The sequence below is a fragment of the Saimiri boliviensis genome, chromosome 15, assembly GCF_048565385.1.
Source record: "Saimiri boliviensis isolate mSaiBol1 chromosome 15, mSaiBol1.pri, whole genome shotgun sequence".
Taxonomy (NCBI): Eukaryota; Metazoa; Chordata; class Mammalia; order Primates; family Cebidae; genus Saimiri; species Saimiri boliviensis.
This window is the reverse complement of record NC_133463.1, coordinates 21,181,394-21,208,553: the sequence shown is the minus strand read 5'-3', so window position 1 is coordinate 21,208,553 and position 27,160 is coordinate 21,181,394. Positions and strand designations below refer to the sequence as shown.

The 27,160-nt window shown below is 40.8% G+C and overlaps 1 protein-coding gene across 4 annotated transcripts in view; it reads right to left on the bottom strand.

The window, feature by feature from the left end:
• Positions 1-17,058: 17,058 nt before the first annotated feature.
• Positions 17,059-27,160, bottom strand: part of C15H8orf34 (chromosome 15 C8orf34 homolog) — a 448,873-nt gene continuing 438,771 nt past the window's right edge. For 2 of the 4 annotated variants that reach the window (XM_074386744.1, XM_074386742.1), the window contains one exon: positions 20,508-20,818. In XM_074386744.1, the coding sequence (XP_074242845.1) occupies positions 20,736-20,818 (83 nt within the window). In that variant the 3' untranslated portion in view covers positions 20,508-20,735. Of the gene's footprint in view, positions 18,405-20,507; positions 20,819-27,160 lie in introns of those variants that run through there. The other 2 variants (XM_003942901.4, XM_074386743.1) reach the window with 2 other exon arrangements.

Genomic DNA, 27,160 nt, shown 5'->3' with positions numbered 1-27,160 from the left:
TGTTTTTCTCTCTTCCTAGAACCTACTCTAATTCTTCCTCTTTTAAAAATGGTTTACAATCTATTAATTTCTTTTATGTTTCTCTGAACTTCTATGGGAATTGTCAGAGGCATTTACATGGAAATTAATTATACACTACTACCTGACATTTCTAGTACTTGGATATTATTTGTCACTTGTGTTATTTAGCATTTAAAATATTTGGATTCTCCATTTGTAACAAAATTCTGAGGTTCTTGATATCAGAGATAATGACATATCTCTTCATAGCATATAAGAATCTAACATGTATTCAATACATGTCAATTTTGTTTCAGAGCTATCAGTAATTTTAAAGTAATTGACTGTAAAAATAACTAATTTAGGTCTTATTAGATTATATTGATAGGTCATACTAATTCTATTTTAAAGATGAAATAAAAACTCAAACAAGCTATTGCACTTGTCCAAAATACTACATTAGCAATAACACTACATCTAAGTTCTAAGGGTAAGTCTTTGTCCGATCTCTTCCTACCCACATTTACTAAATTGTGTTCTTTAGCCATCTCTTAAACAGAACATCCACAAAAATAAGCTCTTTTTCTCATATCAGGTAGACTGATCTCTAATAAATGCTAATTGAAAAAAAATTAGGCAGCAGAAGTCACAATCACTTGCATTTATTGAATGTCACTGAGTCATCACTCATGTAGTTAGTACTTGGCGTGCTCTTAGAGATGCACAGCCACTCTGCAAGCCTGTGTGCTTCCCCCAGAGGGGATGACACACAGCTTCCCCTGCAGTCAGTATAAGTAATGAGTCACTGACTCTGAGGTATGCAATAGTGTACTTTTCAGACCAGAACCTGGCTCCAGACCGATGGCCCTACTTCCTTCTCATATTACTCTTATAATGGGCCTCAGTTTATCAGTAGCAGGCCCTGACTTCCAGAAGCTTTTGGTGAAGAGAGGCTCTAATTATTCATTGTGCATCAGTGAGCTCAAGCCCCTCAATGGGCAGCCTCCACTGACTCAGAACTCTTTTGAATTTCTCCCCTCTGGACTTGATTATTTTGTAAAATGCTGCCAGATCCATGGCAAGAACTGGCATCTTTGTTCTTGACCCAGAGTTTGGCCTAAAGGAGGACTTTATACAAATGAATATAGTTTAACTTTTCTGTTCACAACAGACAGCACCTTTTTTGGAAAGACCCTAAGAGGCTTTGCATTCAGAGAAAGCTGCCTCTAAACTCCAGCCCTATTCTAATTGTTAGTGAGAACTTTTGCACCTTGATTTCTCTGGGTTCAGTTTTATTAATAAAATGAAGATAATCTTTACTTTACATGATAGAACCGGGATTAGATAACACATTAGATAAGACATTAAAAGGCTGGAATATTACCTGGCATAGGAGTTTGGTAACACAGGCCACCCACTAAGAGATGGATCATAAAATTCTTTTTTTCCACTTTGAGAAGTCTCAGATGGTAAGAAGAAATACTGCAGGCTTGTGGCAAATAGGACTGAAATATTATTAGATCAGAACTTAATAAGTTTATTTTACATTGTAGTAAAGACAATTGCCTCTCAGTACATGGTTTGGCCTTAATGTGGGGTATATAGCACATGTATGGCCACAGGAGTTACCTACATATAAGAGCTATTATTCCTCCTAACTTCTGGACTAGGGAATGAACCGTAAGTTAGCTCTGTTTTAACTTCACAGGTTCACTTTCACTGCTCTAAACTGGAACTGTTTAACTAGTTTTTAATAGTCATCAAAAGAAAGGAGTAAAGACATATATTTTGATTTTCCTTTAATCTTCTATAAGCTGCAACTGTAGACCACTGTGTTTATAAGTGATCCTGCAGACAATAGGTAGGTTGCATAGAGTCATTTTAGTTCTCTCCATTTGTCTGGTGAGAGGGGAAAAAGACCTAGTGTCTCTGTGTATCAGCCACACAAATCCAGGGGCAATGTGAACCATGTGCTGAAGCCAGCTCAAAGTATTGGTAAGAACCTGTGTTGCACATCTCTTGCCAATTGCGTGGTCATTGATAACCTCTTGGTAGCCTGGAATCAGTGATAATTAAGATTACTTACACCATGAGAATGGGCATATACTATAAATCAGAGCTATATTAAGGTAGATAAGGTTGCTAAGTATTTACTAACAAACCACTAAATCTGATCTTAACATATCATTACCCCATGGTACTTTTATCAGTCTAAGGATATTTAACATACACAGAATCTCAAATACAGACTGATTATGATTAAACTTTGATATATATTAGCGGGAAAAGAATTACTATAACATCCCACACTTTGTAATGCTCTGTCTCTTGGATCATTGGAGTATATTTACTTAACAGCTCCGAAAAAAAGGAAAGGTTAACCAAAACTCAATGTCGCTGACAGATGAGTGAAATAATAAACACAAACTCTGCAAAGCTTCATGCTGAGAAGGCGCACACGTCACTCCAAACCTCTTTGGTCTGGCTATCAGGCTGGAAATCTCACAGACTTGAGCTGGCTAGGGAGACTTCCAAAGTTTCTTGGGTTTGGCTCAGTCAGGGACACCACAGGCGGGGTTCGTTTTCTTCTGTGGTATTGCTTTACTTCCGATTCCACAAGAACCATGAAGTGAAAGGATCAGGCAAACAAAACAAAGTACATGAAAAGGAAAACAGGAAGGAATTTGACCAATGACTTCAACTCTCAGCAAAGATCTGATTTGATTTTTATGGCAAAGGCTCTTATGTAGTTCAGACCAACTCCAGCTCTCCTGTGCCTTCTCATCTCCTCACATTCCACTCAGCAAGATTTCAACGCAGAAATACAGAGCCAATGCCATGAATTTATTGCTCTGGCTTGTGTCAGCTCCTATGGGGATCACTGGCAAGAAACCAGAAACCTGCTTTTGGCACCAATCAACTTGGCAGATGAAGATCTTCGACTTGTCATGAAAGCAAAGTTGATGTGTTTCGCATGCCTCGTATCAGAACATACACAGCATTTTATTTGTTCTCTAAAGATTATGTGCTCTGTTGAAATAAAGCTAAAAAATAATCAAGGGGCAAATTGATTATCCTGTCTTTGCCAAAGATGCTCATCCCAGAGCAGCAGCTCATCTAACAAAGCAGAATGGCAGAAGTCGACACAGATGCAGGATGCCTTTCCCTCTTCTCAAAGATTCCTTCTAATGCAGCATTAAGTTCTACACACAAACAGAAGCACAGGAGTATTTTTCCACAATATTCAAAAAGGTAAAAGAAAAAGAATAAAATGAGGTGCCACTGAATAGAGGCAGCCAGAAATGTCAGGGAATTAGGTGTCGGGAGGGGTGCCAGGATTAGCCATGGTCTCTCTTTCTTTAGACCCATCAGTGTTCAAAGCCGCCTGCTTTGCTCCATGTGGGAACCTCCCTGCCCAGCAATGAGTTTGGCCTGTTGGCTTCCAGAAAGGTACCTGCCACACATTTATCCATGTCTGGCCTTTGAATACCTGTGCAACTTTGACCTGCCTAGAATTGTACATATATTTAAAATCTGTTGAAAAGTCTGAATTAGATAAATAAAAAAGACCAGGAATTCTCTCTCTAAAGACCAGAGAACAACCATAAATATTTATTTTCAATCCTATACCACCCAACCTCTGCCTGATCAAAGGAAAAATAGTGTAGGAGGCTCTTCCAGAGGGGTGGAAAAACTGGGGCCAGACTCTACTGGGTTTGCTCTGCGTCAGATAACTGACTCTTTCTGGCCAAGCCAAGGCACTTATGTGCACTAATGAAGGGGGCTAGACTTTAGTGGCCACATCGCTGGCTTCACACCTCAGACAATTGGGATTCAAATTCTGGCTCCATCACTTCTTGGCTTGGGCATTACTGAGAAGGTTAAGTCTCAATCCCTTCATTCATCAAATAAGGACAATAGTAACATATTGATTTGCTGCAAGGAAATAAGTGAGTCAGTGCATATAAAACACCCAGTAAAAGCCTTGTCTCACAGTAAGCACTAAATATATGGGTAGCTTGTATGATTATTAAGCATATCATATTAAACCTCTCCCAACTTATTTTATAAAACAAAATGTCCCAGGCTACAATGGGCCATGGTTTCAGGGTACCTGGCCGGACTCATCTGTTTATGGACATCAGAGCAGCTCTCTTAACATCACAACCTGTCTCTTTTCTTGGCGCTCCATTTCTGTGCTGCCCAACTGACAAAGAGAAGCATCCCCTGGCAGCACTTGCAACTCTGAAGCCAAGAGGGGATAATAGCTAGGCCTCTTGTCCTCTTGTGGCAAACAACAAAGATATTCATGGAAAGGAAAAAGTCTTGAAGGAAATTAAAAGTGCTACTTCAGTGAACACATGAATGATAAGAAAGTGAAACAGTCTTGTTGCTGACATAGAGAAAGCTTTGATGGTCTGGATAGAAGATCAAACCAACTATAGCATTCCCTTAAGCCAGAACTCGACCCAGAAAGAAGCCCTAACATTTCAATTCTGTGAAGGCTGAAAGAGGTAAGGAAGCTGCAGGCAAAAAAAGTTGAATGGTAGCTGAAGTTGGTTCATGAGGTTAAAGGAAGAAACTGTCATTATAACATAAAAGTGCAAAGCTAAATGGTAAGTGCTGATGGAGAAGCCACAGGAAATTATCTGTAAGATCTAGCTAAAATAATTGATGATGGTTGCTATACTAAATGACAGATTTTTCATGTTGATGAGGCAGACTTCTATTGGAAGAAGATGCCATCTAGAAATTTCCTAACGAGAGAGGAAAAGTCAATGTCTGGCTTCAAAGCATCAGAAGAACAGGCTGACTCTCTTAATAGGGTCTAAAGCAGCTGCTGATGTTAAGTTGAAGACAATGCTCATTTACTATTTCAAAAATCCAAGGTCCCTTAAAAATGATGTTAAATCTACTTTGCTTGTGCCCTGTAAAAGGAACAAAAAAGCCTGGATGACTGCACATTTGTTTACAGCATGGTTTATTGAATAATTAAAGCCCACTATTGAGACCTACTTCTCAGAAAAAACATATTTCTTTTTCAAAATATTACTGCTCGTTGACAATGCACCTAGTCACCCAGGAGCTCTGACAAAGATGTATAAGGAGATGAATGTTGTTTTAATGCCTGCTAATACAACATTCATTCTGCGGTCCATGAATTAAGTAGTAATTTTGACTTTTAAGTCTTGTCATTTAAGAAATGCTTTTTATATGGCTATAGATATCATAGGTAGTCATCTTCTGATAGACCTGAGCAAAGTTAATAGAAAACTTTCCAGAAGGAATTCACCATTTCACCATTCTAGATATCATTAAGAACATTTATAATTCGAGGGAGGAAGTTAAAATAACAACAAAAGTTTGAAAGGTGTTGATTCCCGTTCTCATTAATGACTCTGATGGATCTAATACTTCAGTGGAGGAAGTAACTGCAGATGACATGGAAATTACAAGAGAACTGGAATAATTGGAAGTGGAGGCTGAAGATGTGACTGAATTGCTGCAAACTAAGGTAAAACTTTAAAGGATGAGGAGTTGCTTCTTCTGGATGAGCAAAGAAAGTGATTTCTTGAAGTGGAAGAAAGATGGTAAAGATGCTGTGATTGTTGAAATGACGACAAAGAATTTACAATATTATTTAAACATAGTTGATAGAGCAGTGGCAGAGTTTGAGGGGATTGATTCCACTTTTGACAGTTGTATTGTGGGCAAAATGTTACCAAACAGTGTCACGTGATACAGATATATTTTTGATGACAAAAAGAGTCAAACTTCATGGCTATCTTATTTTAAGTAATTGCCAAAGCCACCTCAGCCTTCAGCAACCATCACCCTGCAGAATCAATATTGAGAGAAGTCCTTCCATCAGCAAAGAGATTATAATTCACTGAAGGCTCAGGTGATCATTAGCATTTTCTAGCAAGAAAATAATTTTTTAAATTAAGGCATGCATATTGTTTCTTAGACATAAAGCTCACCTAATAGACCACAGTATAGTGTAAACATAACTTTGATATGGACTGGGAAACCAAAAAATTGTGATCAATGGTCTGAACCCAGAACTGCAAGAGCTCCGAAGTATGCCTGTAATGGTAATACCACCACTATCCAAATGGTAATAATGCTTAGCACTTATTGTACGTATTATGAACTGAATATTTCATTCCCAAAAATTATTTACACTGAAGCTCTAATGTGATGCTGTTTGGAGGTAGGGCCTTTGGGAGGAAATTAGGTTTAGGTGAAGTCATGAGGGTGGGGCTTCCATGATAGGGATCAGTGCTCTTATAAGAAGAGGAAGGAAAACCAGAGCACTTTCTTAGACACAGGACTAGTAAGGCAGCTGCCTGCAAGCTGGGAAGAGGGCTCTTACCAGAAAGTAAACATGCTGGTGCTCTGATCTCAGACTTCTAGGCTTCAGAACTGTGAACAAATTAATTTTTGATTTTTAAGCCACCTGGCATATGGTATTTTGTTATGGCAGTCCAAGCTAAGATAGTATCTCTCACTAAGTTAGTATATTAAGTATATTGACTCATTTAAAATTCTATAGTAATCTCATTTAAGTATGACTCTTACTGTTTTATAGATAAATAGGCCCTCTGGAAAAGTGCTAAATAGTATGAGGCTAAGACACACTCAGTTTCTGCTTCTGCCCCACACTGATAGTGAGAGTGGAGGTCTGATGCTTAACTCCTCTACGCCTCATAGAACTGAGGTGAGGATTAAATGAGATAATGCATACAAGGTACAAAAGAAGGCTCTGTTAAGCTTCCTAGCCATAACACGTTATTATTGTACTGAGAGTCAGAGGTTAGTTATATTACCTAAAATTATTAAGTTTCTGAAGAATGAAGCAATTGCTCAAACATACATCTGTGGCAACAAGTCACATGTACTTATTACTATACCACACTACCTCTGCTTTTCCCCTTCAGCTGATCTATGTCTTGGCACAATGACTTTCCTTCTAATATGAAGGCTCTATATTTAAACCTGTCTATCATTGGGGAAAATTTCCTATGTAGACTTCATTTTCCATGATTTTTACAACTGTTAGTACCAATAGGTTCCTGAAGCATGCAGTTCTGTTTTTGGAACACAAACCAAAGACAGAAAATAAGTTAAAAAATATCAGTAGTGCATATGAAATTATATGATTGGTTCCATAAAACCTATGGAGATAATAATATCCTCATTACTCCACTTGATAAACTTCATAGCCTTGAGATGCTAACTTCCTTATTTTCCATCTGAAACTTTATTCTTGATGCTCTAGCATCATTTAAACCCAAACTTACAGATAGGTTATGAAATATAATCCTAAAAAAATAATTTGACTAACTTTCCTAGATGTTAAATACACAAGTGCTAAATTCCTTGATGTGATAAATAAAAAATGTAGACTAGGTATAAGTAAGTCAAGGTGAAACTTATTTTATATGAACATTTTAATCTACCTTATGAATGTATCTATTTGCAATCTACTTTTCTCAATGTACAATGGACAGGATTTTTTTAATCGATTTTTGTTTTGTTTTGTTTTTTTGAGATGGAGTCTCACTCTATCGCCCAGGCTGAAGTGCAGTGGTGCAATCTCGGCTCACTGCAACCTCTGCCACCAGAGTTCAAGCAATTCTCCTGCCTCAGCCTTCTGAGTAGCTAGGATTACAGGCGCCTGCCACTGTGCCCAGCTAATTTTTGTATTTTTAGTAGAGACAGGGTTTCACCATGTTGGCCAGGCTGGTTTTGAATTTCTGACCTGGTGATCCACCTGCCTCAGCCTCCCAAAGTGCTGGGATTACAAGCATGAGCCACCGCACTTGGCCAATGGACAGTTTTTTAAAAATAATCATGATCAGTTATGTTTTCTCTAAACTGAAGAGTGTCTACAAAGCCTAAATTATGTGACTTTGAATTGTCCATTTTTGGATCCATCATTTTCATCAAGGAGAGAATTTGACCCAATATTACTCAAAATAAGCCATACTATGCTGCAGTAACAAATAAACCCTTAACCCTAGTGGTAGAATAAAGTTTACTTCTCACTCATATTGCCGGTTTACTACAGGCCAGCAGAGCTCTACACAACCACAAACCCAAACATTTTTAGCTATTGCCATCTCAATTGGTAACATCCAATTGTCTTGGACTGGAAGTGATATATATGACTTCCATTGATGGCCATTGGCCAGAACTACTGATGTATAGTTGTAGCAGACTGAGAAATCGTTCATGTGTTCAGGAAGAAGAGAATGAGATACAGTGAGCGATACTGATCTTCAGCACAAAATATTTCATAGTGAATTCAAACAACAAATATATAAAAGATGTTAAAACCTTGACTTATAACTTACTCAAGCTATTTAAGATAACTATATAAGATGTATATTTTCATAACTCAGTGTAATCTATTGATAATGTGATCCTGATCATGCTCTAAGAAAGTTTTCCTGTATATGCTAATTACCTGTAGCCTAAAATATTTTGCAATTATATGTTAAAACAATTTCCACAAGCACAATATTTCCTCTTTATCTAAGCATCCAGATCTTGAGGTAAACTTTGGGCTAGTCATTCCATCAAATACCCACTGTTCACAAAGGGCCCTCAGACACAGTTACAATGTACTATGCTAGAAAACTAGAAAACTGCAAGTTTACCAGATGAGATGTAAGCTCTTTTAGAGCTTCCATATTTAACCTGTAAGTTGGCCACTTCCCCACAAGAAACCACGTGGGTACACTGCACAGACTCAAAGCCATTTGCTCCTGCTGCCATTTGCTAGACAATTTTTTGAAGAAAATGTCTGCATAATAATTACAGTTTTCAGACATGGGGTCACATTACTATTGCAGTTTTGCATGTAGCATTTGGAGTTCTTCAGGCATATTTTAAATGATTATAATAGTGACAAGATTTGCCAAATCATAGCTTCCACCAATACCCAAATCCACTTATGTTAGCTTTCTAAGAGACAGGCTCTGTAAACATCAAAGACACAAATGGACAAAAAAAACCACCATAGAAATTTTACAAAAACAAACAATCGGCAAGAGCAGTGGTAAGAGAGCCAAATGCAAGTTGAAAAGCTAACAAATATTTATACTGTAGGCAAGCCACAATGTGCACCATAAGAAGAGCTCTGTGCCTAGGACCAAGGGGATGTGTGATGCTCCTTCCTCTCCTGCAAAGTAGTGTCTTCTAAGACTCTGAGTTCTGCAGCTAACAATGATTATTGTCCTTATAACCAACTGAAAACATGTTTGATTATTTGTAAACAAAAGGGATGCTAAATGAAAATGTTGCGAATTGAAACTACACTGAGATAAAGTAGCAGCAGTCATTTGTAAGCTTTATCCTGAATGTGTTACTTGTCCCTTAATCACCAATAGCTAAAGAAAAAAGAATTCCCAGGCAGATGCTTCTACACACTGACTGAAAAGACCCCAACTTGGCAATTTCTTAGTTTTACTTTCTAAATAAGGGAAGTTCTAAGTTCTTTATATTCCCCTTGCCTACTGATGTATAGTATAGTTGTTTTTTTAAATTTCATCCACCCACAGGAAATTTCTACAGCTTCATTAAACCAGACTACTAAAAGTTGTTCAACAAATGAACATGCCTATCTCTCCCCTGAAACCCAGCTGTGCTTACAGGAACCGGGACCTCAAAGTACAAGGATTCTGATCTGCTTCCTAGAAGCAGTGCGTGGGCCACCCACTCTATCAAGTGTACATAAAATCCTTACTCTTGAAATCACTTTTTCAGTCTCTTAAATGCTGGTATATTCCTGAGACATCTCTTTTCACTGCAGACTGTCATTAGGTGATGTTCTCCATTGCCTTGATTTCTATCATGTGCTGACTGTCTTTATGTTAATGTCACACAGAATCTTGGATATGGCTCCTGTCTCTTTAAATTTGAAATGTCCGCAAATGAACTCAACATTTTCTCCTCACCTCATTCTAAACAGATTTCACTGCCAGGTGTCCTGGCCAGAAATCTGACCATTACTGTGATTCCTCCCTCCCATCTTTAATCAATTAATTGTCTAAATTTCTCTATCTATACAGCTCTGTGTCTCCAATGCTGATTACTGCAAGTGTCTGAGCCATTCACCCTGCCTCTAGTTTTGTTCCTTTATGATTCATTTTCTACCATGGTGCCAAGAATTGTCTTTCTAAAATGCAAATCTTGCTATTTACTTGCTTAAAACTCTTCCATGTGTTTCTCTTGCCCTCTGAATATAATACATCTTTTAACAGCCTTTATGGTTTGGCTGCTACTAACTTCTCCCTGCATCATATGGCAACAGTATGTCTCTTTTTGTTCCAACCATATTCAAATGTTCATTTCAGCTGATATGCCATGCTCATTCCTGTAACTAAATCTTGATATAGCCTGCTTTCTCAAAATATTCTTCAGCTTCTTTCTTCAAACCTATTCCGAACTCTCCTCAATCCTCCTGAATTTCACCCGAATAAACCTAATTCATTAGATTCAACAGGGTAAACAAAGCCCAAGATTCTTTTTTTAAATTTTTTAAATTTTTTTTATTGCATTTTAGGTTTTGGGGTACAGTGAAGAACATGCAAGATTGTTGCATAGGTACACACATGGCAGTGTGATTTGCTGCCTTCCTCCCCTTCACCTCTATCTGGCATTTCTCCCCATGCTGTCTCTCCCCACCTCATCACCCTCCCGTCCCTCCCCCGTTTCCCCCTAATGGACCCCAATGTGTAGTACTCCCCTCCCCATGTCCATGTGTTCTCATTGTTCAACACCCACCTATGAGTGAGAACATGTGGTGTTTGATTTTCTGTTCTTGTGTCAGTTTGCTGAGAATGATGGTTTCCAGGTTCATCTATGTCCCTACAAAGGACACAAACTCATCATTTTTGATGGCTGCATAATATTCCATGGTGTATATGTACCACATTTTCCCTGTCCAGTCTATCATCGATGGGGATTTGGGTTGGTTCCAGGTTTTTGCTATTGTAAACAGTGCTGCAGTGAACATTCGTGTGCATGTGTCCTTATAATAGAACGATTTAGAATCCTTTGGATATGTACCCAGTAATGGGATTGCTGGGTCAAATGGAATTTCTATTTCTAGGTCCTTAAGGAATCGCCACACTGTCTTCCACAATGTTTGAACTAATTTATGCTCCCACCAACAGTGTAAAAGTGTTCCTATTTCTCCACATCCTCTCCAACGTCTGTTGTCTCCAGATTTTTTAATGAGTGCCATTTGAACTGGCGGGAGATGATATCTCAATGTAGTTTTGATTTGCATTTCTGTAGTGACCAGTGATGATGAGCATTTTTTCATATGTTTGTTGGCCTCCTGTATGTCTTTTTTTGTAAAGTGTCTGTTCATATCCTTCACCCACTTTTGAATGGTGGTGTTTGTTTTTTTTTTCTTGTCTGCAATGCATATTAGATGGTCCTCAGGTGTGGGTCCTCAGCATCCTGTCTTTTGTTCTTAAGATTTACTGTAACTGCCTGTCAGTGTTGTCCCCACACTAGCCACCTAGCTCCACAAATGCAAGGATTGTGTATGTCCTACTGCTTCTGAGTCCCCAGAATCTAATACAATAATAGACACACAGTGGCTGTTCAGGAAGTATTTGTTAAGTGTTAAATGAAGCAGGGTGGGGAATCTAACGTTCCGTGGATGAGATATTCCCTTCTCCTAAAGAAATGAGGTAGAGCAATAATCAGCTCATGAGACCTTTCTCTTTTCTTTGTCTGGGTGCACCCTGGTAGTGACATCATACAAGGATAGTCACAGTTCCTGCCTGTCTAACTCCTAGAGGCTCCATCCAATGTGAACATTTACTTGGTCTTCCAGCTAAAAGAAGAACAAGCCATTTTTAATGGAAGTATATTCTAGGAAGAATAGAGCACATATAGTGTCAGATGGAAATTTGAATCTAATTGGGAAAATTAGTATGAAAACAGCATAAAACCATTATTTTCTATTTTCTTAGTAGCTGTGACACCTCTTTCTTGTTTTTTCTTTATTTTTCCAGAGATATTTTTGTTGGCTCTTTTCTGTTGGTTTTTGTTGTTCTCTTTTTTCCTGACCTCCAAACCTAGGTATCCTTAGAGAGGCTAGATCTATTCAAGCTATAGGCTCTCCTCAGGCAATGTGCACAATTTCATCATTTTCATAAACCCGTGTATACATATGAATGACATGTCTGTATCTTCAGCATTGCACTTTGGCCCCTGTATTTACTGAACATTTTAGATCAAATGTCCTATAGGCAGCTCCAAGTTAACATCTCCAGCAGCAAATCTCGCGTTTTGTTGTTGTTGTTGTTGTTGTTGTTGTTGTTGTTTGTTTGTTTTGTTTGCTTTCGTTTTGTTTCTGTTGTCTTATTTTTATTTTCTGTTGTCCTATCACCACTCCCAGTCCCAAGCCATAGACTCAAGAGACACACTTGAAAACTACCTTACTCTTTCCTTCTATGTGCAATAATTCCACAAGAATCACCCTTAAATACATTTTGGTCATACCTGCTCCTTTGTTTCTGGAATATCCCAACAACCACTCAACCTTTACTATCTTTTGCCCTAAAAAAAAAACTTAAATAGACCTTCATCATGTTATGTTAGGTCTTGTAACAGCTCCCTAACCAGTTTCTCTATTTCCAGGCTTACCAACGTCCTGTTTCTCATACTCCTGCATTTTTACTCACAGCTACCAAGGTGAGCTAATCTATTCATCCAGTAGTGTCACTCCTCTCCCCTGCTGAAAATCTTTCGTAGCTTTCATCCTTGGCTATTCAAAAGAATCAAGTGAGAAGGTTTTTCATAAATAGGGATTTGGTATCCCTCTCAGTCCAACTGAATTCTCAATCCTAGACAGTAGGGCCTGAGCATCTCGGACTCTGCTGAACAGCCAGAGTTGAAGATTACAGGGTGGCATAGGAGAATTTCCTTAGCCCAATCCCTGCCCATTTCTCTACCCATCAACTACTACATCATATCACACTGTATCTGCTCTAAATACCATGCATTTATTCTACTCACTACCATGCAAACTCTGCCCACTCAGACATCTGTACTGGGTTTATTTTGTTGCACCCACTAAGACCTTCCTACCTATCCTCATTGCTCCATTGACTCTGCTTCATCTTTAAAGGACTTGCTGAGGCATCATCTCTTCCAGGAAGCCTTCTCTGACTTCCTACCTATCCCACAACTCACTTACTTCCAAGTCTAGGTCCAAGATGTATTCACAAGTGTTTTTTAATATTCACACAGTAGTCTGGCCTGTAAATGTCTTTGTCATATCACACTACAACATTTTGCTTAAATTATATGTTCATATGTATGTTTCCCCCACTAGACTGTGATGATCTCTGTGTCCGGAAAGTCAGAAGCTACCTCAGCCCCCTTCGGGGACACATAGAGGCCATGGCATAAGATGGGACCTAAAGCCATCTGTTCACGGCAGTGATACTGAAGTATGGAACTTGAGGAGCATTTCGAGAAGCTCTTTTAGTGTAGGTTTTTCAAGCCTCATTGCAGTAACTCTGGAGCTATGTCAAGAAACCCAAAAGAGGCAAAAAGAGTAATGGGAGCCAAGAGGGGTGCCAAGAAATTCGGGTTTCATGTGTGACATTTGAAACAAAAGATTGGGAAGCAACCTGGAGAAATTTCCTGATTTTGTATTTAGCTGTTCACTGGCCTTGACTTGGCCTCTGAAAATGGTTAAAGGCATTGACAAAGAAAGAGCAGAGATTGGCGTGTCTGTGTGTGTGTGTGTGTGTGTGTGTGTGTGTGTGTGTGTGTCCTGCCTCACAGCTGCTGATGAAGATTTTCTCGTTGACTAAACACCAGTCAGGCTCCTCTCAGTCCTGTTTTCAACTAACCTTCAACCTTGGCCTAGAAAAACTGTCAGATAAACAATTTCATCTACCCCGTCCCCCACATTAAAAGACTTCAACAAATATTAACATAGTTTCTAACAGCTCAAGGATATGTCCTAGGATGATGACTCCAGAACCATAAGTTCCTGACTGAGAAAGCTCAAGGCTGTAAGACAATTTTACTATTTTGTTTTGGCCAACACTTTAATGGGGTCCCTTTCTCCCAGTCTCTGAGGGAGGGTAGGAATCTGACTTTTATAAGCATCAGTTAGCAAACCCAGATAGCTCCACGTGGACCAACCCCACTTTCTCACATTTTGTAAATGTCCCCTTCCCTGATTCTGCTCAAGCTCTTGCTGTTCCCCCTCCCTAGCTCCTCATTCTTCCTCTATGAGGCCTAGTCACCTTTGTGCAAATCAAAGTTCAGTTCAGTTCACACTGGACCTACTTCTCTATTGCAATAGTTTATGACTAATGAAAATTTGTCTTTTTTTTTTAAAGTTCTGATTTTTAACTTTTGTGGGTACATAGTAGGTATATATATTTATGGGGTACATGACATATTTTGATACAGGCATGCAATGTATAGTTATCACATCACGGAAAATAGGGTATCCATCCCCTCAGGCATTTATCCTTTATGTTACAAACAATCCAATTATACTAATTTAGTTATTTAAAAATGAACAATTAAATTATTATTGACTATAGTCACTCTGTTGTACTATCAAATACTGAGTCTTATTCAATTTTTTCATACTCATTAACAATCCCCACTCGCCCTCCATTGCCTACTACCCTTCCCAAACTCTAGTAACCATTCTTCTACTCTCTGTCTCCATGAGTTCAATTATTTTGATTTTTATATCCCACAAATAAGTGAGAACATGTTTGTCTTTCTGTGCCTAGCTTATTTCACTTAACACAATTACCTCCCATTCCATCCATGTTGTTGCAAATGACAGGATCTCATTCTTTTTTATGGATGAATAGTACTCCATTGTGTGTATGTACCACATTTTCTTTATCCAGTCATCTGCTGATGGACAGTTAGGTGGCTTCAAAATCTTGGCTATTGTGAACAGTGCTGGGAACACATGGAAGGGCAGATATCTCTTTGATGCACAGATTTCCTTTCTTTTGGGTATATACCCAGCAGTGGGATTGTTGGATCATATGGTAGGTCTATTTTTAGTTTTGTGAGGAACTTCTAAGCTGATCTCCACAGTGGTTGTACTAATTTACATTCCCACCAACAGTGTACTGTGTTCGCTTCTCTCTACATCAACTCCAACATTTGTTATTGTCTGTCTTTTGGATAAAAGGCATTTTAACTGGGGTGAGATGATAAGCTCTATGTTTATTCAAGGCCCTAGGGCTCTACAACCAGAAGGTGGTTAAAGTAGCCAATTTTATATCCATCCCTACAGGGCATAAGTTTCCCTAGGCTCTGGGTGAGTCCAGAGATGCTGTTTGGGAGCCAGGGATTGGAGTAAAAAACTTTAGACATTTTCTTGGTGTTCTACTCTGTTATGGTTAAACTAGCACTCAAACCACAATACAAAGTCTTTCATATTCTTGCTTCCCCTTTTCACAAGTACAGGAGCCTCTCCAGGTGGCCACCACCACCACCACCGGCACACAGCAAGTTCTTCCAAGCCTTCCCTGATGTTCACTTAAAGCTCAAGGGCTCATCAGTCAGGCTGTAGTGAAAGCTTCCAAGCCTGAGACTCCCCTTTCAGGGGAATGGGCTCCTCTCTGGCCTAGGGCAGGTCCAGAAATGCTGTTCAAAAGCATAGACCTGGACTTGGGGACCCCAAGAGCCTGCTTGTTGCTCTACCCCACTGTGGTTCAACTGGTGCAAGACAAAGTCCCCTTTACTTTTCTCTCTGCTTTTCTCAAGCAAAAGGAATCGTTCGTTGTAGCCACCATAGCTGGGAATTTGCTTGGAGACACCTGAAATCAGTATGTTTCAGAGCCCAAGGTCCATGGTATACTATCTGGTTACTGCTGCTGCTTATTCAGGGCCCTGGGGCTCTTCAGTGGGCACATGATAAATCCTGCCAGGACTGTGTTTTTCCGTTTAAGTCAGTGGGTTTTCTTTTGGCCCAGGATGTGTCTAGAAATGTCTTCCACGAGCCAAGGTCTAGAATGGGGAGTGTTATGACTCTGACCAGTGCTCTATGCTCCTGTGGCTGAGCTGATACCCAAGTTGCAAGATAAAGTCCTCTTTACTCTTAACTCTCCCCTCCTTAAGCTGAAAGGAGTCAGTCACTTTGGTTGCTGCCAGCACAGTTGTTGCGGCTGGCTGGGATTGGGGGAGGGCTGGCACAAGCACTTCCTCAGCCCCCTAGTCCACTGGCTCTGAGCCCAGCCCAGCATGAGGACTTGCCTAGAAATTGCAGTCCTTGTGCCCTAGACTCCCTTTCAGTCTACCTAGGAACTCAGAGCACTTTGGTCCACAGTTGGAAGGCTTGCTGGGAAACTCAAGCCCTGACTGTGGGATAGGTAATTCCTTACTCCAAATGCACAGATTCTGTCCCTGTGCCACATGGCTGTTGCTGTATACTGGGGAAGATGTGGCATCAGTGATTCAAGACTGTCTCTCCTCCCCTCCTCACTGCGTCTTTCAGCAATATGAAGTTACAGCTAGGTACTGTGATTGCTCACCTGGTTTTTGGTTCTTGTGACTCTTCTTTTCTGCATGCAGGTAGTTGTTAAAATCTGATGTTCCTGCAGTGGGGGACAAATAGTATAGGCTCCTATTTTGCTATCTTGCTCCACCCCACCTGCACACTTTCTGTCCTGAACATTAGCATTGCTGTGAATTTTTGACCCTGTGCAGAAATTTTGGAAAGCAAGCCTTATTTCTGATAAGTTGAAAATATTAATCAATTTTTATTTCTCCTGTTCCAAGGGGGATATCTGAGGGAAAAGAAGGGCATTGGTAGGGATTTTTTTTCTTTTTTCTTTTTTATTGCATTTTAGGTTTTGGGGTACATGTGAAGAACATGCAAGATTGTTGCATAGGTACACACATGGCAGTGTGGTTTGCTGCCTTCCGTCCTCTCACCTGTATCTGTCCTTTCTCTCCATGCTATCTCTTCCCACCTCCCCACCCCCCGTCCCTCCCCCATTTCCCCCCAACGGACCCCAGTGTGTAGTGCTCACCTCCCTGTGTCCATGTGTTCTCATTGTTCAATACCCGCCCACCTCAGTGAGCAAAAGGAGGATGAAAACCAACCAGGCAATGGTTGGAGGAAAGTGTGGCTCCGATGAAAGCATTAGGGGTGACATTTTAAAGAAAAAATATTTCCAATAGAAAAAGCATTTGGATCCTCAGGTGAACATTTTTGAAGAAATATTCCTCATGGCAAGAATTTTTAAATAGAGGAGTGTTCTGGTCCCATAAACTTACTGTGTTGCCTTCTCCCCTTTCTGACTAAAAAAATCTACTTTTTCTAAACCTTCCTTTTTTCTACCTATAAAACACGAAAGTTTTATAAAAATGAGTTACATGAGTTTCTATACACAAGAAAATATTAACAGAAGAAAAACTGTTATATTACTTGATTTAGGGAATTGACTTAATTTGTACAATCTGAATTTTTTTTATTATTTATCCATGTTCTGGCCTTTAACATTTGTTTCCTTGACAGTTACACAGTTTTATAATTTAACCTTATGTTGTAAAGGTCCAGAAAGAACACTTAGATTAAGACAAATAAAACAGACAGTAGAGATACTCAATAAATTTACTTAGATCCATTCACTTAGCATCAATGCACAACACATTCAAAAAGCAAGAATATACTAAATTTAAAATGGATAATATTAATTGGGTTCAATAATTGGATAAATGGTCAAATAATTTTTATTGTCTATGTTTTGGGCCATGCATTTCATTCCTTATTGGCTTGCTTTATTGAATTAACATACCAATTATTTGTTTTGATAGGAATAGAGAAAATAATCATGAGAAGGAGCACTGGTGGAGAATATACTTCTTACTGCTGCACACAACATGTATGGCAGGTGATGATACCAGCTAACATCTGCAGAGACCTAAATGTCACATCTTGGCACATGTGGATAAGTATAATGTTTGTTAATCTAAAAAATGAGAAAATATTATAAAAATAGAAGAAGTAGAAAACCCTAGACAAGTTAAAATACAGAAAAATTTTAAGCGAAGTTATTTGAATCAGGCAATATTTAATATATCAAATATTAATCTTGATAACTATGTATAAAGTAATCTAAATCCAAGACACTAACCATGCCAAAAGGCTGCAGGCCTCCTGACCACCCATAATCCTTTGGCAGGATTAATGTTCTCTGATTATATACTTCAGCACCCCCTGGTTACAATAGTACTTGTTTATTATTGAGATTATAAAAATAACCATTCTCTAAATGATTACACATAGTAAATAAAATTAGAACTATAGATAAGGATTTGAATAACTGCAGTTTCTTTAAGGACCACTTGCAACTTCTGTCTGTTTCACAAACCTGCAGAGGAGAAATGAAACAAAAGAAAATGTGCTTAATAACATGTCTACATTACAGCATATTAAAAAGAAAAATTGAGACTTTAATGATTTCCTCTATTCTAATGAACTTTTACAATGACATTGACATTAGAATACTACCTCTATTAATCATATTTGCAGCCGATATGTCAATTTCTGATATCTGTATAAGTTCTAATCACATTAGATGGCAATGTGGTTAGGCTTTGTGTCCTTACCCAAAGCTCGTCTTGAATTACAATTCCCATAATCTCCATGTGTCAAGGGCAAGACTAGATGGAGGTAATTCAGTCATGGGTATGAACTCCCCCATGCTGTTTTTGTGAAAGGGGGTGAGTTCTCAGGAGATCTGATGGTTGTATAAGGGGCTCTTCCCCTTTCACTCGCCACTTCTCCTTCCTGCTGCTTTGTGAAGAAGGTGCCTTGCCTCCTCTTTGCCTTCTGCCATGACTGTAAGTTTCCTGAGGCCTCCTCAGCCATATTGAACCATGAGGCACTTAACCATCTTTTCTTTATAAATTACCCAGTCTTAGGTATGTCTTTATAGCAGTGTGAAAACAGAGTAATACATATGGAAAGGGAAAATATTCAAGTTTCTAGAATATTTTACATGTTTTTTCTGCATTGTATCATAGTTATATTTAATATTTTTGATTTACCATAAATATTTTGAAGGAAGAACTTCAATCTCCATCTTACTCACAGGACCTAAAAGAATGCTTTGTATGTGGCATTTGCTTAATAAATATTTATTTGATGAAAGAGAGGAAACAAAGTTAAGGAGGAAGAGAAAGAGGGGAAAGAGAATCTAGTTGTTTTTGCACACACTTTTTATTTATCTGGAATGCTTTACTTACTCCAACCCCAGCTAACTCTTTTATCAACTACATCTTTCATTCCTTTATGCTTTACCCTTAGACATTACTTTCTTTTTACCCTTTGACTACTAGTCAAGCTAGAACTCTCCTGATGCACATACTCATTATCATGCTTCTATAATCACCGTCAACAACATTTTGTGTAAATAGCTGTTCACTGTGTGTCTTCTCCACAATTTAGTAAGTTCCATATGAGAAGACCTGTGATAGGTGCTGTATCACCCATGATAATGACATGTGCTATTCTCTGACAGTAGTTCCTGATCCATTATAGGTTTTAAATATAAATCACATGAGTTATTTACTTGGTAGAGCTCTTGAACTAAGCAGCAGTATGCCTGTATGTCATACAAAGCGTGCTTGATGGCTGAGGAACAGAACCACATGAGGTATAGGTACTTTTATAACCGTATAGGTACATGTTGTGTACCTATATCCAATAATATATATCTCATCCTTCATTATGGATTCATAGCTTTCTAATATACAGATTGCTATAATTTTTTAACCAATCTCTTTTTTATTATTATTAGGTTGTTTCTATTTTTTACATGCTTTCTATGTTTTCTTGTAAAACATTTTCATGCTTTGTTATAAAACATGTGGCAAAGAACATAATATTCTGATAGCTATATCATACTGCATTGAAGAAATTATTTCTTTAGGTAACGTTCTAATGCAGAATTATTGAGTCAATGAGCAATTACAGCAGAGCAAAACTGAATTAGCAGCCAACGGTAACAGTAATCTCCCCATTAATCAAAGTGTTTATGCAGAGTCTGGGTGACCATTTGGTAGGGGTATTGCAGAGAAAAGGCTAGCATTAGACTAGGGAAGAAGTAGCTGGTTCTAAGTTCTTTCCAGTTTGATATTCTGTGATTCTATGACTGGTAAGGATAAACTCAACACCTTTGCTTTTCTCTGAAACATATTTAAGAGATGATACAGTGTTTTTTTTTTCTATTTTTGTGTATGTAGTTCATAAAGTAGCCTCACATTCATGGATGTGAAATTATTCTGAGATGCTATAACTGCAGGGAATATATAATACCATCATAGAGTCCATGGCCTACATGTGGGAGAATATGTTTTTTAGCTCTTATCTATCTAGAAGATATTATTATTCCTGCCATGGAGAAAGAGTTTAAAACACCCATCCTCCCACCTTAGCAAGGGAGAATGGAGACTAAATGAGAACTCTGAAACCTGTAGAAAAGACACATACACACACACATGAGGAGAGGGAGAGAGAGAGAGAGAGAGAGAGAGAGAGAGAGAGAGAGAGAGAGAGAGAGAGAGAGAGAAATCTTATAATCTTTTGCAGGCTACTTGGAGAAAAACCTATTCTCATTAGAGGTCATGAGGACTAGGTATTTTTAAAAATACAAATCCTGAGCAATTTTAGAAAGTACCATCATTACCTGACCTTGATATTAAGTGCCCTGATCAAACATACCAGAGTAGACCAGTGTAGGGCAAGAAGAGCATGGAACGCAAAGAAGCAGATCAGCAGAACCTGCACAACGAAAGAAACAGAGATAATATGCCAGGCCAGGAAAAATAATTATTAAACACCATTTCCTAGTGCTTTAACCAATTTCTAGTGAAGATTAATTGAAATTAATATCAAAACTACATTTATAGTATGTATGGTGCTAGAATTCTATATTTTGACTACTTAGTAGTGTGTATATCCTCATTCCATTATTCAGCCATCTTCCACTTAAAGTTCTGGTAATTTTTCCAATAAAATCCAAAGCAAAATGCCCCTCTAGAGGGTGTTCTGTGTATGTATGTGGTCTGTGGGAAGATCCCTTACAAACTGCAGTCATAATTGTGAAGCCCAGCATGTGTCAGGCAGGAAAGCCATGGTCTGCTCTGCAGACTGTGCCCCAACACAGCTTATTCAGTCCCAGATATGTACATGCTACTTACTGTGATGCTACAAAATTATAAATTAGTACCATATTATCAAGCTATATGATTTCATGGCATAGTATATATATGTGTGTGTCTGTGTATGTGCATGTATATGTGTGTGTCTCTCTCTCTCTCTCTCTCTCTCTCTGTGTGTGTGTGTGTACACATATATATGTACACACACTATATTGTCTGGTTCATAGCATTACAGGCTAAATGTGATTCCTCTGAACCCAGCCTGAGGCAGAAGAATATGAGACTATCTTTGAAGGAGGGAGAAAGTTATGCCTTTTGGGGAATTGGGGCATGACTATTCTAGTTCAAAAGAGTGGCAAAATAAAACAGATGGTGAAAGCAGATGAAATAAAAGAGATAAGAAATTCCACATGTCTTGAAAAGAAAGTAAATAGATTAAGTCCAAATTTTCCATAGCCTCTTTTAGAACACTAGTGATATAAAATATTAATCTAGATGATTCACAAACAAATGGTTCATTGGTCAAATAATTTTGGACAACATCATACAATATCTGATTTTTGAAGAATCAAAATATACAACAGTACATTAAAGATTCTTAGAAGTCCTACACTAAGAAAGATGATTTAACCTGATATTTACCAAAGTTATTTTAGAATAGATTTTTATATAACACTCATTTTTTAAAATTCTATAGAGCATTCATTGGTTAAGTGCTACTTCAACTAGAATGAAATGGTTTGTTGATTTGGTGGTCGTTTCATACATTCTGCAGCAAAATGCATACAGGAATGGATTTTATATTCAGCTAGACCTGAGTTTAAATCTTTTATCTTCGCCCTTTCCTATATATGTCCCCTTGAGTAAGTCAGCATTGCTCAGAATCCTTCCCAGAGGATGGTTCTAAGCAAAATACTTTTGGAAGTATCAAGTGATGGACACTTAACAGTTTTACAGTATCAACATTTAGATTAATAGTAACTACAATAAAATGTTTGGATTGAAGGTAGAGATTGCATATAAAAGGTGGATGCTGGATACAGCTGAAAAACTTGTTAAATCATTAGAAATCTTATACATAGAAGGGTTTGAAGTAAAATAACAATGTATTTATGGTTGACTGTTCTTTGCCAGCCAAAGTCGTTAAAGTGCTGGCAAGGTAGTGGATGAATTCATGCTATTAGTGGTGCTTAAATTTTAGTGTATAAGAATTAGCCAGAGTCCTTTTTAAAACACAGGTTGCTGGGCTCCAACATCAGAGTTTCTGATTCAGTAGATCTGAGATGGGGCCTAAAGAAACTGTGCTTCTGGCTGGGTGCAGTGGCTCACACCTGTAATCCCACCCCTAAGGGAGGCCAAGGTGGGTGGATCATGAGGTCAGGAGATCAAGACCATCCTGGCTAACATGGTGAAATCCCATCTCTACTAAAAATATGAAAAGTTAGCCAAGCATGGTGGCATGCCCCTATAGTCCCAGCTACTTGGAAGGCTGAGACAGGAAAATTGCTTGAACCTGGGAGGTGGAAGTGACACGACACTCCAGCCTGGGTGCCTGAGCAAGATTCCATCTCAGAAGGTAAAAGGTAAGGTAAGATAAGGTAAGGTAAAAGGTAAGGGAAGGGAAGGGAAGGCAAGGTAAAAGGTAAGGTAAGAGAAGGCAAGGTAAAAGGTAAGGTAAGGGAAGGCAAGGTAAAAGGTAAGGAAAGGAAAGGTAAAAGGTAAGGGAAGGCAAGGTAAAAAGGAAGAGAAGGCAAGGTAAAAAGGAAGGGAAGGCAAGGTAAAAAGGAAGGGAAGGCAAGGTAAAAAGGAAGGGAAGGGAAGGGAAGAGTGGGTAGGTTAGAGAGGGAAGGGAAGGGTGGGTAGGTAAGGGAAGGGAAGGGAAAGGTGGGTAGGTTAGGGAAGGGAAAGGAAGGGAAGGGTGGGTAGGGTAGGGAAGGGAAAGGAAGGGAAGGGTGGGTAGGGTAGGGAAGGGAAGGGTGGGTAGGTTAGAGAAAGGAAGGGAAGGGAAGGGTGGGTAGGTTAGGGAAGGGAAAGGAAGAGAAGGGTGGGTAGGGTAGGGAAGGGAAGGGAAAGGTGGGTAGGTTAGAGAAAGGAAGGGAATGGAAGGGTGGGTAGGTTAGGGAAGGGAAGGGAAAGGAAGGGAAGGGTGGGTAGGGTAGGGAAGGGAAGGGAAAGGAAGGGTGGGTAGGTTAGGGAAGGGTAGGGAAGGGAAGAGTGAGTGGGTTAGGGAAGGGAAGGGACACGAAGGGAAGGGAAGGGTGGGTAGGTTACGGAAGGGAAGGGAAGAGTGGGTAGGTTAGGGAAGGGAAGGGAAGAGAAGGGTTCGTAGGTTAGGGAGGGGAAGGGAAGGGAAGAGTGAGTAGGTTAGGGAAGGGAAGGGAAGGGAAGGGAAGGGTGGGTAGGTTAGGGAAAGGAAGGGAAGGGTGGGTAGGTTAGGGAAGGGAAGGGAAGGGTGGGTAGGTTAGGGAAGGGAAAGGAAGGGAAGGGTGAGTAGGTTAGGGAGGGAAGGGAAGGGTGGGTGGGTAAGGGAAGGGAAGGGAAGGGAAAGGTGGGTAGGTTAGGGAAGGGAAAGGAAAGGAAGGGTGGGTAGGTTAGGGAAGGGAAGGGAACAGAAGGGTGGGTAGGTAAGTTAAGGGAAGGGATGGATGGGTAGGTTAGGGAGGGAAGGGAAGGGTGGGTAGGTAAGGGAAGGGAAAGGACGGAAGGGTGTGTAGGTTAGAGAAGGGAAAGGAAGGGAAGGGGGGACAGGTTAGGGAAGGGAAGGGAAAGGAAGGGAAGGGTGGGTAGATTAGGGAAGGGAAGGGAAGTGAAGGGTGGGTAGGTTAGGGAAGGGAAGTGAAGGGTGGGTAGGTTAGGGAAGGGAAGGGTGGGTAGTTTAGGGAAGGGAAGGGAAGGGTGGGTAGGTAAGGTAAGGGAAGGGATGGATGGGTAGGTTAGGGAGGGAAGGGAAGGGTGGGTAGGTAAGGGAAGGGAAAGGACGGAAGGGTGTGTAGGTTAGGGAAGGGAAAGGAAGGGAAGGGGGGACAGGTTAGGGAAGGGAAGGGAAAGGAAGGGAAGGGTGGGTAGATTAGGGAAGGGAAGGGAAGCGAAGGGTGGGTAGGTTAGGGAAGGGAAGGGAAGTGAAGGGTGGGTAGGTTAGGGAAGGGAAGGGTGGGTAGTTTAGGGAAGGGAAGGGAAGGGAAGGGTGGGTAGGTAAGGTAAGGGAAGGGATGGATGGGTAGGTTAGGGAGGGAAGGGAAGGGTGGGTAGGTAAGGGAAGGGAAAGGACGGAAGGGTGTGTAGGTTAGGGAAGGGAAAGGAAGGGAAGGGGGGACAGGTTAGGGAAGGGAAGGGAAAGGAAGGGAAGGGTGGGTAGATTAGGGAAGGGAAGGGAAGTGAAGGGTGGGTAGGTTAGGGAAGGGAAGGGTGGGTAGTTTAGGGAAGGGAAGGGAAGGGATGGATGGGTAGGTTAGGGAAGGGAAGGGAAGGGGAAGGGAAGGGAAGGGAAAGGTTAGGGAGGGAAGGGAAGGGTGGGTAGGTAAGGGAAGGGAAAGGATGGAAGGGTGTGTAGGTTAGGGAAAGGAAAGGAAGGGAAGGGGGGACAGGTTAGGGAAGGGAAGGGTGGGTAGATTAGGGAAGGGAAGGGAAGTGAAGGGTGGGTAGGTTAGGGAAGGGAAGGGAAGGGTGGGTAGGTTAGGGAAGGGAAGAGTGGGTATGTTAGGGAAGGGAAGGGACGAGAAGGGTTCGTAGGTAAGGGAGGGGAAAGGAAGGGAAGAGTGAGTAGGTTAGGGAAGGGAAGGGTGGTAGGTTAGGGAAGATAAGGGAAGGGAAGGAAAGGGTGGGTGGGTTAGGGAAAGGAAGGGAAGGGAAGGAAAGGCTGGGTAGGTTAGGGAAGGGAAGGGACGGGAAGGGTGGGTATGGTAGGGAAGGGAAGGGAAGGGAAGGGTGCGGTGGGAAGGGAAGGAAGGGTGGGTAGGTTAGGGAAGGGAAGGAAAGAGTGCGTAGGTTAGGGAAAGGAAGGGAAGAGAAGGGTGGGTATGTTAGGGAAGGGAAGGGAAAGGAAGGGAAGGGTGGGTAAGGTAGGGAAGGGAAGGGTGGGTAGGTTAGGGAAGGGAACGGAAAGGAAGGGAAGGGTGGGTAGGTTAGGGAAGGGAATGGAACATTGGGTAGGTAAGGGAAGGGAAGGGAAGAGAAGTGTTCATAGGTTAGGGAAGGGAAGGAACGGGAAGGGAAGGGAAGAGTGAGTAGGTTAGGGAAGGGAAGGGAAGAGAATGGTGGGTAGGTTAGGGAAGAAGGGGGAGAGAAGGGTTGAGTGGGTAGGTTAGTGAAGGGTTGAGTGGGTAGGTTAGTGAAGGGAAGGGAAGAGAGGGGTGGGTAGGTTTGGGAAGGGAAGGGTGGGTAGGGAAGGGAAGGGAAGTGTGGGTAGGTTAGGGAAGGGAAGGGAAGGGGGGAGGGAAGGGAAGGGAAGGGTTGGTAATTTAGGGAAGGGAAGCGAAGGGTAGGGAAGGGAAGGGTCGGTAGCTTAGGGAAAGGAAGGGAATGGAAGGGAAGGGTGGGTAGGTTAGGGAAGGGAACGGAAGGGAAGGGAAGGGTGTGTTGGTTAGGGAAGGGTGGGTTGGTTAGGGAATGGAAGGGTGGGGAGGGAAGGGAAGGATGGGTAAGTTAGGGAAGGGAAGGGTGGGTAAGTTAGGGAAGGGAAGGATGGGTAGGTTAGGGAAGGATGTGTAGGATAGGGAAGGGAAAGGAAGGGAGGAAAAGGGAAAGGAAGGGAAGCTTGGGTAGGTTAGGGAAGGGAAGGGAAGGGTGAGTAGGTTAGGGAAGGGAAGGGAAGGGTGAGTAGGTTAGGGAAGGGAAGAGAAGGGTGGGTAAGTTAGGGAAGGGAAGGGAAGGGAAGGATGGGTAGGTTAGGGAAGGATGAGTAGGACAGGGATGAGTAGGGAAAGGAAGGGAAGAAAAGGGAAGGGAAGGTAAGGGAATCGTGGGTAGGTTAGGGAAGGGAAGGGAAGGGAAGGGAAGGGAAGGGTGGGTAGGTTAGGGAAGGGAAAGGAAGGGAAGGGTGGGTATGTTAGGGAAGGGAAGGGAAGGTTATGGAAGGTTAGGGAAGGGAAGGTTAGGGAAGGGACAGGAAGGGAAGGTTAGGGAAGGAAAGGGAAGATAAGCTTAGTGAAGGGAAGGGAAGATTAGGGAAGGTATGTTAAGGTAAGGTAAGGTAAAAGGTAAGGTAAAATGTAAGGTAAAAGGTACAGGAAGGGAAGGGAAGCGAAGGTTAGAGAAGGTTAGAGAAGGGAAGGTTACAGAAGGGCAGAAAAGGGATTGTTAGGGATGGGAAGGGAAGGGAAACTAAGTGAAGGGAAGGGAAGGTTAGGGAAAAAGGGAAGGGAAGGTACAGGAAGCGAAAAACGGAAGGGAAGGGATGGGAAGTGATAAAGGGAAGGGAAGGGATAAGAAGGGAAAAAGGGAAGGAAATGGATGGGAAGGGAAGAAGGGAAGGGGAAAAAAGGCAAGGAAAGGGAAGGGAAAAAGGAAAGGAAAGAGAAAAAGAAAGAAACTACATTTTTACTAATTCTCAAGAGATGTTGATGCTGACACTGCCTGTTTGAGAATTCCACTTTGAGCATCACTTCTTTCCTCTAATAAGCCGCCTCCTCGCAGCAACAGGAAAATCAGCCGAATTTGGTCTCCGTCCATGACTACCCTCCACCATAGAAGGACTCACTCCAGTTTCAGCATTACTCCACTCCAGCCCAATAGTTGTTGCAGGCATTTTCCTAATTATTCGCTTTTATCCCCTAATAGAAAATAATCTACTTACTCACTCATCGCTAGGGGCCATTACCACCCTATTTACAGCAATCTGTGCTCTAACACAAAATGATATAAAAAAAGATTGTAGCCCTTTCAACCTCAAGCCAACTAGGCCTCATAATAGTAACAGTTGGCATTAATCACCCACATCTAGCCTTCCTTCATATCTGTACTCACA